Genomic DNA, 17,706 nt, shown 5'->3' with positions numbered 1-17,706 from the left:
TCTAATTTGTGGATAAATACATCATTTGTTCTTGACAAGAAAATCTTTACAGTAAAAATCAATCAATCAAATGTAGCCCAAACCTAAAGAGCTGCAACTTTCAACATCATTCATAATATACAAATACAGGAAAACCCTGCAGGTTATGGTACATCTGTCCATACAGAACACAGTGAAACAGCACTGCAGCATCTATCAGTGTAAACTGACTACACCTCACTGTTTTTACACACCAAACATGACACTGACATAAACAGGGTTTATGTCATGACTTGGTGGTTCCAGCCGATGAGGGATTCTCAGCTAGCAGTGGCTACAGACAGTTCAGACTCTCTACATGTGTCGTTCCATCATTATAAAGCCTGCACAGAAATAACATTTCTTTAGCCCTTTACATCTCGGGCAGCATGATCTTCATCTGAAGCTTTTACATTTCACAGTTTACACCACAAAGCTTGCATGCTTGCTAACCTGCGCCATGCTAGGGCTGCATGCTGCTGTGGCACACATCCCCACGTCTCTGCAGAGCTTTCTGGGAACTAATTCTAATAGGATTGGACGTCCATTAAGAAAAATGTGGACGGTTGGAGAATAAAGGATGAGGACGGGTGGTGTGGGGGGGTAGAGGAAGAGGGACAGCAGCTGGGGTGAGACAATGGATGAGCTCTGTCCTGTTTTCTGTGCCAGTCTGAGAAAGTTTACAGGTCAGAAGACAGACGAGGCAAAATATGAGTGTGACACGTTATTTTTAGGACTGTAAAGCAGAGCTATTTATATTTTCTGTTCCTGTTGTACAGTGAAGCATAAATCCCCCCTCCCTCGTACGCCCACCTATACACCTCTACTTCCTCCAAGCACCATAAATGGGCACGCCGTCCTGGCCGTGTCCCTGCGTGCGAGGCCGATGGTTCCCACCTCATCAGATCTCTGTGCTTTGGACTCTCAGGCAGCCAGCGCTGTTACTTTCTCACTGAGGTGGAGCTAAGAATAGAACAGAACAGCCTCTTACATAAAGCAGTCATGGTGCATTCTGGGATGGGATGACACTTTTTTTTTTCTTTTTGCCAAGCAGCGGGCAGCAAGAATTATTACTGCTGCGCTGGTTTATTTTCTCTGCTGTGCAGGAAGCAGAAATCACACAGAATCCAATCAGGAGCCAAAAATGTTCATAGTTGCCACTGCTACAAATGCAACCCTTCCAAAAAAAAATAAAATAAACTAAATCTAGAAAACCAGATGATACACACATCACCCTGATCAGGAATAGATGGAGCTTTTATTGTGGGCTAATAAAGTAAAACTCAGGTGAAATGAAGGGAAAAACTCGGATCATCTTGCTACCGAAAGCAGCATCTTCCCTTACAAAACAAACCTTACTCAATATCACCATAGAATCAAAACGTGGAGCCCATGATACATGATGAAACTATGTGGAATATTGGACAACACACCTCCAGTGGAAATGATGGGAATGGAGAGTCTTGGGTATTTTCTGTTTCAGATCGCGCTTGTCCAGAACCACTTTGTGTCATTTGGCAAAAATGTTCTTTAAATCAGAAGAAACAAAAATCACATGTGGGGAACCTCAAGGCTCCAGTCTCAGGCTGCTTTTATTCAAAATTTAGAGCACTGAAACATCGCCTATGACATGTATGCTGATATGTATCTTACAACTTGATATTTCTGACTTGACCTTAGTCCACAACAGTCACTGAGTCAGTGGGTCCAAAAAATATGGACGGATGGGTCAGAATTCCAACCACTTTAAGGTAGAGAAACAAAAAGTCATTGTGTTTGATCCCACAAATGTGACATTAGACATTAGAACTCAAACATTGATGTTTCTAAACGCTGCAAAACAAGGATGTCAGTAAGTTATTTCATTAAATCCACTTAGTACCACCTTATAAGCATTTCTAGAATAAATGATTTCCTATTAGAATGAGACACAGAAAAACTGGTGAGGCTTTTATGTTCAGTATGATGAGTTATTGTAATGGTATCTTTATGGGTCTCTGTAAAGAATCAGTCAGCTGCTGCTAGTCACCCTGCTGTAGTCCTGACCAACACCTGAAACATAGATCCAAGTCACCAGTCTTTTTGTCATAGCACTGAATCAAAAATGTTGGTAATATTCTATGAAGTCCTGATTGCTTGGGCCAAAGTACAGTTTGGCTCTGAACTGCGCAGAACGCTCCGGTCATAAGAGTTCCCTTCACACTATTCCTAGGGAAGGAAGTAAATAAGGGAAAGCATGAGTCATGACAGAAACTGCTGGTTATTTTAAATCAGGACTGAAAACATTACTGCTTACTGAAACTTTCCCATGCAGGCAGAAGATCGCTTTGTCACTTCTGTCATGCTTTAGCTTTCTATTTGCTTAAAATTGACATTTTGTGTCACTTTGTATTTGTTTCAGGTGATGGCCTGTTTGAATATTTTATACATCAGGTGTTTATTTTGCCCTTAAAGCACTTTAAATAACCCTGTGTATGAATGTTTCTTAAAATGATCTTGCCTTGACTGAGTCACAAAGTAGGTGAGGCTGGATATGATTCAGTCAAGTCATCATCCACAGCGCAGACAGAGCTTCTGCATAATGTAGCAGGACTAAGGTTGTTCTTTGATTATTGTTGTGACAGAGTAGCAATAATATGTGGAGTTGGAAGGAACATGCTGATGAATTTTTCTACATGTGAAAACTATCTGTGGCAGCAAGGCTTGGCTGATGATCAAATGTTTCTGCTACAGCATCACATTGGTGGAAAATGCAGCAGCATTATTTACTATAGCTAAATGAAAAGATAGAAACAGAGATGTGACAGAGTATTATGCTTCCTGGTTTTTACTTAGACTTTGAGAAAATGAAAAAAATGGAATTTGCTTTTAATGTTCTTCAGGTTTGAAATTTTTCTATATTTTTGTATAGAAAGATAGAAAACAGAACATAGAAAAAAGATTTTACTATGTGTTCTTTTTTAAGACAGGAATCAGGTTTTTAAAAATGCAATGCTCAAACAACCAGACATGTCCTTCATTTTGATTACAGGTGAAGAAAAAAGGTCAAAGTGTCAAGTGGACCAAGAGTTTAGTAAGGACTAACTCCAAGTGTTGATGCAAAATCCTGCAGTTTAACTGAAATACCAAGTTTTGTACTGTTCTTACTGTTGAGTAAAGGACCCACTGTGGGTAATGTCTCATTATATGGTTTACATCAGCATATTCACAAAACCTTTTACCTCGCATAAGATAAAATAAATATACACACAACAGTTCAGAACACTTAAAATAAAAAAGGAGTACAGGAAATAACTGAGAGCTCACTTCATTGGAATTTTCCATTTTTAGAGGTTTAACCAGACTGTCTCTTTAATCAACTGACCAACCGCCCAGCAATCTGACCAACTAACCATCTATTCGACCAACTGACCGACGGTCCGGCCCCCTCATGACCACCAATCTGACCAACCGCCTGACTCCCTAAACGACGAACCATCTGTCCGAACGACCGCCCAACCGACCTGAGTTCACATTCTTAGCTCAAAGTCAAGTTTGCTTCTACAGTAGTTTGGGTTTGAGCTGAAACTTGTTGTTAGTCCTATATGACAGGTTATTACACAGAATCTCAAGGCATAGTGAAGGAAAGCACCTTATGATCCCATTCTTATTTGCAGATGATGTAATTCTGTTTGTGCTTTCATTTAATTCTATGAACTCCAGCATGCATTAGAAGGTCCTGCTCCTCCATATCGGTGCAGTACTTTCAGATCTCAAATAATGCAAAGAGAACAAGTTTATATTCATTGAGAGACAACAATAATGTTTTAACTCACAAAGAGATCAGAAATCAATATTTGGTGGAATAACCATGAGGTTTTCAATGGGGTTCAGCTGTAAGTTACACATCGTCGATTTGAAACTGATCAAAGTAAGGTCTCATCTTTAATCCCAGAGAATGCAGAGTGACAGTACAATAAGCCAGGATCAAATCACCATTCAAACGAGGTTTGCTGATTTAGTCTAAACTCATCCTTTCGGTGCTCAGCCGAGCGACGAGCTATTATAAACAAGGCCTGTAATTAGAAACTGAAAGCTGAGTCAAGTTCAGAGCTCAATGCTGCTTTCATTGTGCCTCAGCATGAGGTGTTAGTCTATAATTATGAGCAGATATATTTGTGTATCCTTCCTCCACCCACAGCCGTCCTCCTCCTCCTCCCGCCTGTTATTGTCTCAGGGTGGTCCGAGTCCCAGCAGATGGTCAGAGAGAGCTGCAACTCACCTTGCCAGCCCTGGCAGAGGGAAAGGTACAGGGGAGCGCACTTGGCGACGTGACAAAGAACACTGTGTTACTATGATCCAGGACTGAAATACACCAAATGCGCCACTTGCTGCGGAGATGAAATACCTCAGCCCACATCGGTGACAGAATTCTTCCACATTGGAGAGAAAGAAATGGTGAAATTAAAGAGTCTTTCAGAAATGCCTAAGCTAATGAGACCCAAATGGACAGCAATGATCAGGCGTTCTTACAGGATGTCAACTCAGTAACTGAGTGGCCGTATCACTTTCCCACCATCCACCCAGCAGTTCCACATACAACTATTCCTGGTCACACACACGGGTGTGGGAGGATCAGAGTAATTATAGTTCTGCTGTTTCTGTTGAGTGAGGAGAAAACAATACACAGCTTCCTGATGGAACCCGACTGAAATAGCTTTCCCTTATTGTGCGTCTCGGTGGGAGTGCTGCTAGGAAGAGTGGGCGGGGCTTAGTGGAGCCAAGCGGGGAGGGAGGAGCAAAAGAAGGCAAGGTGAGGGTGGAGAAGACAGCGAAAAGAAATGAGTCACCAAGAGAAGACAGAATGTCCCAGAGATGGCATGTTTCACCAGCAGCACCGAGGCTGTCAGAACCGGACCCCAGAACTCTGATCACTGGATTGATTACCGATTACTCATGACACCATGAATTCACTCAAAATGCTTTCCGGACACACGCAGCGAACACACACTCTGTGACGTCTGTAAACTCTGTTGACACATTAGAAAACCAGATCACTGGACATTTCTGCACAGCAGACGTCCCTGTGAACTACTGTAACTAATTTGCCTCAAACTGCTTCCAGTCTTCATGCAACCAATGCAGTTGGTCTCGTTTGTACCTCCATCACCAGTCGGTGTCAAAGAAAACGCGACAGCATCTGGGTGCACTTGTCTGATGAGAAGAGCAGTAAAGAAACATGTCAGATTTGCAAAAGAATAAAAAAAATTCTTAAAGAATCCACAAGATCCAGCTCTTTTCCCATCTTTCTGCCGTTCTTCCTAGAAGATTCAGTAGGTTTGAAAAAGAGATAGAAAAATTTAAATGAGAAAACAACTAACTTCTCACTAACTCCCAAAACTAACACATTTCATATTTCCTATATATTATCATACAGTATGTGGTTGAATACACTTCCTGTGTGACTTGTTCTGTTGTTATTTTCAGAAATTTTTTTTAGTGACTCCTTAATGTTACAATGACTGCAGTTCTTTTCAACAAGGCATCAGAGTTGTGTAAATGCTTTATTACATTATGACGTATGTGTGAGTATGTTTTGGCATTGAAAAAAAAAGAAAAATAATAATAGAAAAACAACTTTAAGATGTGTGTAATGTCTGAATCTAGAATGAGTAATTCTATGAGCTACTGAACCCTTTTATGCCAGAGAAATGAACATCAGGATGAAGAGAAGAAGGAAGCTAGCTAAAATAATCCTCTAAGAATGTTAACATTGGTTCTCTTACAATAAAAAATTGTGTAAATGGAGGAGACAGAGTGGAGGAGTGCTGTGTGTGTGGGCGTGTGTCCTACCATAAAAACATGTGCAGAGGCGGAGCTGGCTGGTGATTACAACATCATCAGTTCTGCCAACATCTACTAACCCTCTGCGTTAACTTCAAGCCCGTTACTTGAGTAATGAAAATATGGTGGCTGGTCTGTTTTCAGTGAAGATCTCTTAGACGTTAGCGGTTTTTCCATTACAAATGGACACAAAACTTTATGAATATTCTGCTAATGTGAACCCCCCCCCCCACAATTCCTGTGTTTCTATCAAATAAATACAACTAAAATCACACGTTAGTAAGACTGTTCATGCTTTAAGTCATTGAAAACGTGCCGTCTCATCAATCCTCAAACTACTTCCTGTCATCTTCTTCGTGGTTTGCACTAGTAGTAACAGCCAGTTGTTGATCATGTGACTTATATGATAAGAAAAAAAGATAAATAATTAATTGGTTAATGTGAAATTAACCTGTTTTGATACAAACAGAAAAACACACTAAAACTTTTTTAAAATAAAAAAACATTTTTTTTAAATTGCCGTGTTTCTACTAATAAAACAAAATTTCAAATAGTCAAATTTTGCAATTACATGGCCAAATAAAATTCAGCTAGTGTGATGTCGTCTCATGTTTTATTTTTCTGCAACTCTTATCGTTTCATCTGCAGCAGAAAAAGCTTGGAAAATGTGACCGAAGGAAATACAGATGGAAGGAAACCGGTGCGCACGATAAAAGCTGTGTGAAACAATGAGAAGGCTCACTTTTTAAATTTAATGATTCACATCTGCTCACAATACCAGGTAAACAAGGAAATAAAACGCTGTTACTTTTCAAACAGTATTCATATCCAAGTTTTTGTTTCTTTGGATGGATTATAAAGAAGGGATTAAAAACGTCACCAGTAGAAGGATGAACAGAAAAGGTTCAGCAGTGCTGATTGTGGTCAGCATCTTCATTCTTCAGCCGACTCTTCACATGGAGGTTTGCTCATGTGAATGAGGCAATGAGGCATTTGTTAGCACCGCACAGTGTGAGCAGATCAGAAGCCGTATGCAAGACATCCTGTTACATGGATGAAGACCCGCTGAGCTCTCTGAACATGGCCTGATTGCAGCACATTTTGAAGAGCCTTCTACAGCACAAAGAAAATCATGACACAGCTATGCCTTTAGCACTGGCTAATGAGCGTACACCAATAACACCACTTGCCCACGATGATTTTACCATGTACAGACACAACCGTCTACAGTCACGAGGTGAAAAAAATGGAGTGACCCTATTGGTCGTAACTCCAGAGGTGGGAGGAGACGATGAGCAGAACGGCTGCAGCACCAAGAATATCGCCAGAAATGAGTTTAAAGGAGAGCAATTATTTATTTTCCAGGCACATAGTCCCATTTTATACCACAGACAAGTTAATCTAGTGTTATTTGTATAACCCATCTCAACAGCAAGGCAGTTCAATGAGCTTTAAACACAATACAGTAACCAATGATGGAACAATCAATATGCATTATTTTCTCAAAATCCATCATCAACATTATTAAGCAAATACACATCAAATATATGAATAAATCTTCCAGTTATTATGACTCAAAGGCAGCTCTGAGCAGCTGGGTTTTTAGCCTTAATTTGAAGGAACTCAGTGTTTCGGCCGTTTTGCAGTTTCCAGGAAGCTTGCTCCAGATTAGTTGAGCATAAAAATGGAATCATTTTTCAATGTTACTTTCAGTTGTTATGAAAATATTTTCTCTATCAAAAACGTAAGAAAAATTAAAATCAACTTTGCATCATAGCTTAATTTTTCAGAAAAAACATCTTAAGGTTTAAATCCTTGTTGGAGCTTTTATTTGTGGAGTTCACAACTTCTCTCACATATTCACATTCACACATTTCCATCATACAAACTACAGTCCAATGCATGTTAGCTTACTGGACACGGTGTGTGTATGTGTGTCGCTCCAGTCCCCTGCAACCTTCAAAGATTGTAGAAATAGTATAGAAATGTATCATATTTTTAGAAATTCCTTGAGTTGCTGCATCTCACAAACTTCCATGAAACGTTGCAAAGACACCAAGAAACTCTGCTGTGGTTCAGCTCATTGCTGCTCCTTTGAAAGCCTCATGGTGGGTGTATTTAAATATAATGCTACAGATGCTGAGGCTGGACTTTCCTGTTTTCTGTGTGGAGCAAACCCAAAGCAGAGAGGCTGTGAGGTCAGGAGTGCCTGGAGCTTCTTTCACTCTCCCTGCGACTCGAGCTGATTGCATTATCTGCAGCAAATGGATTTAAAAGCTTTAGTTTATAGTGCCAGAGAAAGCAGCTGCCATAAACGGTTAGCGGTACGATAAACATGGCGGCACGCGGACGCACGGATACAGAGCGCCCACACGGGCTTTCCACCAGAAACACACCACTACCATGAGAGGCTTTTCAAACCGAGGGAGCAGAAAAAATTCCATCACTGACACAATCACTCACTTAATCCAGTTTGGGGAGAATCAAGACACACTTATATGCAGGGAAGTTAATCTGAATAAGGCCAGTTTAACCTGCTTAGTTCTAGTTTTAGATAATAACCAAGAAACAGCAGAAAGTTTTGCTGCAGCTCATGGTCGTAGTTTTCCACCCGTTTTACCGTTAGTAACATTCAGCTCTTTATCATATGACTTATGATGCAAAAAGTATCCATTGCAGTTTTGCGAAATACAATAATTTTGCTTGTCCCCCCCCCACCCCTCCTTGGTGCATTTCCATTAAACAAATGTATTTTTGTCATTCCAATTTGTGCAATTTTACAATCAATGGAGACACAGTTAGTGTTTTATGAGAAACAGAAGAGAGAGTTTAGTTCAGAGTTCCTTCATTTAGAAGCTTCTGTCTTGGAATTAAGTCAGGAATTCAAACTTGGTTCAGCAACTTAATGAAGTCAACAACACCAAAGGTTACACGCACCATTAGATGAACTGGTTTCTGTTCTGAATACCGAGTCAAAGTGCCAGAGGTTTCAGGGTAAAGCAGGAAAATGACAAAGAATGAAGAGTAAAATCTGAACATATAACTTCTATTCTGGAAATGGATGGCAAAGAATAACTGTTTTTATTACATATCCATTCTAGTTCAAACCAGATAAACAGTCATAACATAGAAAATATGTCTAACCTCAGAGTTTGGTTAATTATTGAACTGCCAAAACTGATTTAGGCAGATTCACACACCACCACTGATTTAGGCTTACAGCCAGGGCAAGCAGGTGGAAACAGTCCACACTACTGGATATTTAACTAATGGTGCAGTCGGTAGCATTATTGTTCTGCAGCAAAACATTTGAAAACTGCATGCAGTTTGCCAACATGACTGTTGGGTTAACTGATGTCTAAGTGGAGCGTATGCTTGGCTGTTTGTCCGTGTGTCTTTGTGTTGCTCTGTATACTGTTGGACGTCTAGCTACAAGGGAAGGTCGGTCGGTCTGCGCGTGTGTGTGTGTGGGTGTGCGAGGGATAGATGGATGGATGGATGGATGGATGGATGGATGGAAGGATTTTTAGTGAAGTAATTTCCCAAACCCATTTCTGTAGAGTGGAGAAACTGGTTTCACAGTAACTTGTTGAACAATCCCTGCTGTCCAATGAAAAAATATGACTTTAAAAGCAGAAGATGTTGCTCTAAACTCTCTGTTGTGCTGTTTTGCTTTAAATACGCCAACACCACAGTGAGCCCAAGCAAAAGCACAAAACAATCAATAACAACAGGTTATTTTATGAAGTTCACCCTTCCTCTAACTGTTTTCAGACTGTCTCTACTCTGGGTTCTGCCTTGGCATCGTGCTATCGTCTCCATGGAAACAAGGTTCTGTACACTCGGCTGAAATGCAGATGCAGTGACAGATCCTTGGTGCGAGCATGGAGAGGGTTATTCTCTATTGTTGGTGGCCATCAAATGCAGACTCCCACTGAAAGCTGCAATGACGGCCGCCGTTTTAGAAACCCACCACCACACACACACGCACACACACGCACATGCTCACACACACACATACCGCCAACGCTGAGTAAAGGATTATGGAAATTCAACTGTCAGGTTGTGGAGCAGAAAACACAACTAAAGAAATCAACAGTGTATAAATGGAGTGAGGGATGGGTTAAGTTAAGTTAGCCTAAACCAACACCAAGACAACCACACATACATCTGTTATATATTGAACTATTCATAAGATTCCAGTTTTTTTCCACTGACCTAAATCTTACAGATAAAGTTTCTCTTTTGCTTTATAAAGTTAGCACTCTGTTTTGAACTGAGTTAAAGTTAATGGCCGATGTTTCAGCTGCTCTCTATACTGACCACAGCTGCAGCAGCCTCTCTGTTTTTTTATTGTGAAAATCAATAAAAAGTCAATGAAAAGGTTGAAAACCACAGATTATAAGATGGTTTATGTGTTGTGCAAGACATGCACATGAAAATAGGCTGTGCCTGTTCTCAATTAGCGGTGTAAAATCTGCCTGTTGTGGTTGCAGCACATGGTCATGACACGTGCTATTGGTGCCAAGCAAGCAATAGCAAACATAAAACAAAATATTTTCCTTTGTTGATATTAGAATTGTTATTTGTTAACCTCTGTGCTCTCCTCCAGTCTCCAGATTAATACTTTGATTCTTTAATACTCTCACCATCAGCTCTAAACTTCGTAGTTTTGCATAAAATGTTATGATTTAGTAGAGCTCAGAACTATGACTATGAACTTTGACTATGAGCAAAGCCAATAATAAACTTCTTCCAAGGTGAATACAGAAGTGGTTCACAATTAAAGAAACAAATTATGAATTAAGAGAGAATGGTTAATTTAAAAGATTAAAGATCATAATGAATATTAAACATAAAGGTACTTCTGTTAGAGGGATTCAGTTGTGTAATAATTGTAGCTAGGAGTTAAAACTGTGTTTTTGCTCTTTTAATGTAAAAATAATATCTTAAAGTAATACCATTAGGTTTGATCATGTTTTCTTTTAGCTGGAGATATGTTTAGAAAAATATACAGGAAATAATCTACTGCTTTGATTTTTAATGATTCTGTATTTATAAAAAACACACATGCTTCTGCCTACATTTTTTTCATTCTACACGTGTTCTTGCCATTGACAGGAAGTTTTTGTTGTTTTTAATCCCGTGCTGTGTGTTCCTAATCGAACGGTTAAAAATGACAAAAATAAATGAAGAAATAGAATAATTCTTACCACATTTTAATATCAAAACCTAATCCTTTGATTTATCTGTTCCATGACCTAAACTGCTCTACTTACTGCTATAAAGGCAGCTAGAAATACATTTTCTGGTGGATTTTCCACAGGCAGGTCTGAACAGCAAAGCAGAAAACGCGTCTCTGTTTACACAGCCTCTTATGTAACCGACTGTTTACTGAGGACGCTGTCGTGTGACGCAGCGTTGGAGGTTATTTTATAGATTCATGGACATCAGCTTTCATCACTTCCTGTTCCAGGAGGCTGTTGTATTACTGTCTGATGAATATGGCCTATAGATGAGGGGTGTTCCTGTATCTTAGTTTCCTGGCAACAGCTCAGCATTTTTCTTTTAATCACCTTGACATTCCAGCTTCTACATCTGACTAACTGTCTGCATTTACTGATGATTTCTTCATTGTTTAGAAACTTTTATTCAAGGCCCGACAGGAGGAATATTTCTATTTAAATTAAAAGAGGTTTCAAACAGAATCAAGCTCTGCTTTTGTGACTGAATGTTAGCGTTAGTGTGTATTGAGGTCTGATTGGTTTCAATCAACCAATAACAAAACGTTTAGCATTTGCTGTTGATAATTGTTGGAGATTTGTAGATGAAATTGAGAGGAGTTGTTTTTTAACATAAACTAACCGAAATCTATAGTTAGAGTGAAGTGAGTCCCAGCCGCCATGTTGGACTTCGCCCTCAGTGACTCACCCTGCACGCAGAACTTGAGCTGTTTAGGGTCTGTGACGGTGCTGCTGGGCATCTTGTCTGCAACCTTCTTGCTCATTCGGTTGTAGGCCCTCCTCTTCTTCGTCTCTCCCCACAGGTTGGAGCCACCGTGCATGCTGGGAATGTTCAGAATAGCGATGCCCTCTAAGGATGTATTGCTGAGGTCCAGGACGATCCCGTCACACTGCGGAGGCAGAAATATGACACATTCATTTTCATAATCGAAGGCTTATTTTTCCGTTCTGTGCTAGATGAGGAAACAGCTCCAGAGTCTAAAACTGATTTAAAGAAATTCTATAATGGAAATCCTCCTAATGCATTTATTTGGTGGCCAGCAAACAACATAATGTACTAAGCAGTTACATTTTAATTCTGTCTAAATTATAGCTAATGAAGCAGACAAATATATAATCCATTGTCAAAACGGTCGTACAGATACTGGAAAACATCACCAACAGGCACTAAAACACCATCTGGAAAAACAAAGCAACACATCAAAACACCAGCAGCAGTTTAACCATAGACTACATTATTCTACAGTGGACACTTGAGTTGCCCAGGAACTCCTCTGTATACCAAAGTACTGAAGAGTCAGATTATTATTTTTTCATTTGTTCATATTTTTATTGTCATTCTGTAGCACTTTGAGATTTACATGTTAAGTGTGTATACATACATTTCATTATTTTTATTATTATTAACAATAATACTATGATTATTATTCCCTGAGTAAAAGTATTGATACTCATATCAACATTGCTCGACTATACGTAAAAGTTGCACCATCAAAGGTTTACTCAAATACTAAAGTACTTTTGAAAATACTTAAGTATTCAAAAGTCTAAATTATTTTTTCTATTATCAGTGCATGACTGGATTGTTTCCTCAGTGTTTTCACAGAACCTTCTAAGTTGCAGAAATCACCTGATGATGAACTGCCATGTAGAACCACTTGCCCATCCCCACTCCAAAAAAACCCAACCCTTTTTGTCTCCCCAAAAACAACAACAGTATCTATAACTAACAACATAGACACAGAAGTCTACAAACATCAAGCTAAGAAGCTTGCCACACTTAATGAGAATGATGTAATTCCAAATCCCAGGTGTGAGAGGTGATTGTGATTGGTCCATCTTCTTGTGCGGAGCACAGTGTGTGGATTGCATTTCCGTAAAGGAGAACAGGAACAGCAGAGAACAAAGCTGACCCAAAAGGAACGAGTAACAACAAGCTTCCTAGAAATGTAGTGGAGGGATAAATCATAAATTCTCCAAAAAAATAAATGCTCAAGTATAGTAAAGATACTCAAAAATGTACTAAGGTATCATATTCAAATAAATGTACTCTGTTACTGTCCACCACTGGAAACAAAATTTCTCTGAGAACAACCATATATATATATATATGAATATATATATATAAAACTGAAGTCTTGATGTGAATCAGAGTGGGTCAGAAATGCTCCAGATATCACAGCTGCTGCTGAGCTGTGACCATTCACACCTGATCATCATCACCTTCATCTGCAGCTGCTGCCATATAAGGTCAGATCTTCCTCCTGGACGCTGTCAGCTTGTTGTGAAAGCCAATACTGTAACACCTTCAGGCTGTCTGTGGATCACTGTCTGTTTTCTCCTCGGACCGTCAGCCCCGCGTCACATCCCCATCCTGACCTGCCCCACCTGGGTTCAGATTCTCTGGCTTCGACCCCTCTGTCGAAGCCAGAGAACCTGTGACTGAGCCACGAGTTCCAGTCCTCAGTTGGACCCTGAGGACTGGAACCGCCCCACCAGCCTGACTTGAACACACAGACCTGACCCTGACCTGTCTGACCTAGATTAAACTGTTCCCAATAAAGTGGAGCTTGTTCTCAACCTTTTGCTGTCATTGTGTCCATCAGTGCCTGAAGCATGTCACCAGAACTGTGCAATCTAAGAGTTATACCTTAGAAGGATCATTTTACTGAAAAACAAGGCTTACTTAGGGTTCAAGTAAATGTACTCCATTACTTAGAGTTAGGGATAATCGTTTTTAATTTTAAATGGTGAAGATGGTATGTTTTCTGTACCCTTGAGGTATAATTGTAAACATAATAGGTCTCAGTAAAGACCAAATAGTCTAGGTAGATTATAAACCATATAATTGCACATTTTGACATTTTAACCATAAATGTGCTTAATGGAAACATGACAATTTAGAAAAAAACTTGTTTTCAAGTATTTTTGGCCGAATCGAAATTGTTTAATTTCACAAAACTGCAATGGATACCCTTATTTTTCCACATCGTACCAGTCACATGACCAATAACCGGATGTTACCACTGGCGCACATAGAAGAAGAAGACAGGAAGTAGTAGGAGGATGATGGGATGGCATGTTTCTTATCGAGTGAACAAAACTTATTCACGTGTGATTTTAATAGCTTTCACATTTAATGGAAACACTGCAATTGTGAAATTGTGTTTATTCGACATTAGTTAAATCCTGACCAAGTTTTGCACACATTTGTAATGTAAATTCAGCTCCTGTATGAAGGGTCAGGCTTGAACTAACATGGAACGCTGAGTTCTTGTGTGTCATATCATACCAGACAGAGCACAAACAAGCCCCAGCAGCTTGAGCCGCACTCTGACTGGCAACCTGGACCGATTTCACATGTCACATCTACGCTCCTGTTCTGGGGGAAAATTATTCTGCATAATTAAATGTCAAGGACCTCTGAGCATAAATGTGCCTGTGGGTAACTCGGAGAGAGAAAAAAAAAGAAAGACCGCATTTATTTAAATGCGCGATTGGAACCTTGCATTCAGGCCCTCCATCAGATTCTGACCTTCATCAGGCTGCACACGGCCTCACTGTGTGAGAGCCGCAGCTCTTTGTTAGGAAATGGTGGAAGATGCAAACACGTTTTATACAAAAAGTGTGAGCAAGTCAAGCACATAGTGTGGCACCACATTTGTATGGACTACCTGTGCCAGCTGGGTCAGAGACAACAACAAGCACACCCAGACTCCCACGGAGGCGGATGAGTGAGGACACAGTACTGCTGACATGATTATTTTGTCTGTTATTGTTGATCTAATTACGGTGACAGATTGGCAAAATGGCGTCCTGCCTTCTTAGATGAACAAGGACAGGAAAATGAGGCCGTTGAGCCACGAGTTCATTTCATCTACAGCTGAACAGAAACAGTCAGCTCCATGTAGACCAGGAGGCAGAGGAGAGACTGTGTTCAGGACACGGGAGGTGAATTGTTCAAAATTTAACTGCAGTCATCTCATTTCATTGTTTAGATCTAGTTACTTGGTCATAGTCTGATGTTTTTGTCACCGCCCATGTGTTCATCTGACTGCTGTGTGATGAGCGTGATGTGGATCCTCTGTTCAGATTTTTGAATATTGTTTAAACCAGAAGAAAATTAACCCTTTCAGACATGAATTATGATCCTTTACGTCAGGATGTTTGATTTTCTTAAGGCATAAAAAAGATGGGGAAAAGAATAAAAACTTTTCTAGAATTTTTTTCTAGTTGATCAGTTGCAATTCTTTCTAAATACAAAGTTATTTGTAAAATACATCAGCAGTAGTAGTTTCTAGGGGTTACTTGATGTCACAATCATCTTTTTTTGCCTATAAGAGTTGCATTATTATCTGTCTGCGATATTGGATTTAGCAAAAAAAATTTTTTGCACTTGCAGTGGATGGCCAGTAGTTGGCAGTGTATTGTATGATTCACTAGTGTCCACTTCAGTGGTCCGTGTGCATTTATAACATAAAGATGCACAAGAAACACAAGAAAATGGCTTTTAGATAGCTGTCCACTGTAGTGACCGCTATGCAGGACAGCACTAACTGCAAATGAAAATATAATTTGAATCGTTTTATAATTTGATAGGTGAAAATAAATTGTGATGGACATCGAGATAGACTCATCTCTAGACCCGCCCCTTTGGCAAAAGAACCAGCCATCACATCAGCCTGGCCTGGCCGTCCTGAACAGAACCACAGATCTAGGTGGGACTGGACCGTAAGACCCTGTGAGACCTTCTGAACCAAGCCCAGATTATTTCAAACATTCTTTCTTCACTTAGTCTCTGCTCATGTTTTGAAGGAACTCTGACTCACCTCCAACTCTATGCATTCGTTGAGTTTCTTGCAGGTGGCGGATATGGTCTCAGTGGTGCCAAACTCAAAGTACCACAGCTTGTTCTTCATTCTGCAGGTCAGGAAAAGATACAGTGTGTTAGGAGACAAACCACCGTCCTGACTCAGCCCCCATGTGCAGCTTTGTGACCCTGATGTTATTTAGTATACAGCTGTCACACAGAGATGCCCGTCATGGTTCTGGGTCATCTCACGTTTTCTGACAGCTCAGAATGCCCAGTGGGGGAGGGGAGTCATGTGACCTGGGAGGTCTCTGCTGTTCGAACGATGGAGACATTAGCAGCTCCATAATGAATGACAGACAGGTTGACCCCCCTCTACAGAGCTGACACAAAGTAGAGTGGCTCCTCTGGCTCTGGACTCCTACCAGATTCAGAGGAAACGGGTTTTTTACCCAGGGACATATAGACATCAGCAGCTACATGTGTTGTCTGTTCCAATGAGATCTACCAGCTTTTTCTTTGAGATTTGTGTCATTTAGGGCAGGAAAACGATAGTAAGGCAGGGAATTGTGCATTAATCTAAGGCATTGGTATTTGTTTACCATTAGGGAATGTTTTACTGTTAATATCTTTGACAATATTTTACTCACTGTAAAAGTGCAACCCCCGATTTACACTGCTTGCGTCTCCGGTCTATGGCACCGTGCACATCGTCATCAAAATCTGCACCAATCCAATTTTTGCCAGACGGCGCAAAAGGTTTGGAGTTAATCTCCAACAATCACACCCCTCCAATACCAAACACACAAGCACAACATCGGTATTTTGGGTTTCACTTAATTTTCCTTGAACTGTGCGAACTTGCGTTACAAACCAAGTGATCAACAAGTTGTATCAAAAGAGAGAGGACAGACAGATTCTATTGGTAGTCTAGATCTTCACCAAACCAGTCAACTTCAAAGCACCGTAGACAGTGGCAAAAAGTTGAGTTTTTTGGCAAATGTGTGGACAAAATGTACGTCGCTATTCAGAAATACAAAACTGGAGATTTGGGCACGTCAGTGTTATGTAACAAAAATGACAAGAAAGCACGAAATTTCACAGCATTTTCAAGCATCGGACAGAACTTTATGTTCGCAAAAGTCTGTTTTTAAATGGCTGTGATTGGTATTAGAAAAAAAAACTGACAGGACATCCCTGCTTCAGAGGTAATGTCAAACATTCTCCTTTCTTACTTGCCTGAAAACTGTGATTATATGAAGACTAATTACCATTTCCTAGAATGTACTCGTTCTCCTCCTCTTATCCTTTGGCACTAATTTCTGGTAACGGTGAAAATATCCCGCTGAAAAATGACTCAAAAGCTGACACATCATCACCTCTAACTGGTTCCTGGTACATAAACAATGTTAGCATTTACCAAAGGTCAAGCAGAAGTCACAAGACTTTATTTTTAATGCTTTTCAGTAAGAACAAAAATACAAAATACTAATTTAAAACATATAAGTACACCTTAAGTAGAAAGTAAAGAGAGCTTAAAACATAAATTCTTATTCTGAAAGATTGTTATCTGTAAAAATGTTTAAAATGTAACATTTTCTGTCCACTTTACCACTGTGCACTAGTTAAAACACAGCTAAGTTTTTGGTTTAAAGTAGAATATGTGAAAAGAATAGATGTTTACTAAATCTTGCGAGGTACTGAGTTTGTGCTGTTCACTCACAGAAGTGTTAATCTTAAATCTTCAACTGGATGATCCTGAAATGACTCCCGTTATTCTGTGTGAGACTCAGTTTCTCCATTCATCTGTGG

The 17,706-nt window shown here is 39.9% G+C and overlaps 1 protein-coding gene across 3 annotated transcripts in view; it reads right to left on the bottom strand.

Moving 5' to 3' along the window:
• dgkg (diacylglycerol kinase, gamma) overlaps positions 1-17,706 on the bottom strand; it is a 109,672-nt gene that overhangs the window by 14,074 nt on the left and 77,892 nt on the right. For all 3 annotated transcript variants that reach the window (XM_032566648.1, XM_032566649.1, XM_032566650.1), the window contains 2 exons: positions 15,914-16,004; positions 11,773-11,974 (listed from right to left, as the gene is read on the bottom strand). In XM_032566648.1, coding sequence (XP_032422539.1) covers positions 11,773-11,974; positions 15,914-16,004 — 293 coding nt within the window. The remainder of the gene's footprint in view (positions 1-11,772; positions 11,975-15,913; positions 16,005-17,706) is intronic.

The sequence above is a fragment of the Xiphophorus hellerii genome, chromosome 7, assembly GCF_003331165.1.
Source record: "Xiphophorus hellerii strain 12219 chromosome 7, Xiphophorus_hellerii-4.1, whole genome shotgun sequence".
Lineage (NCBI taxonomy): Eukaryota > Metazoa > Chordata > Actinopteri > Cyprinodontiformes > Poeciliidae > Xiphophorus > Xiphophorus hellerii.
Note: the sequence above shows the minus strand (reverse complement) of the source record. Positions and strands in the feature narration are given on the sequence as shown.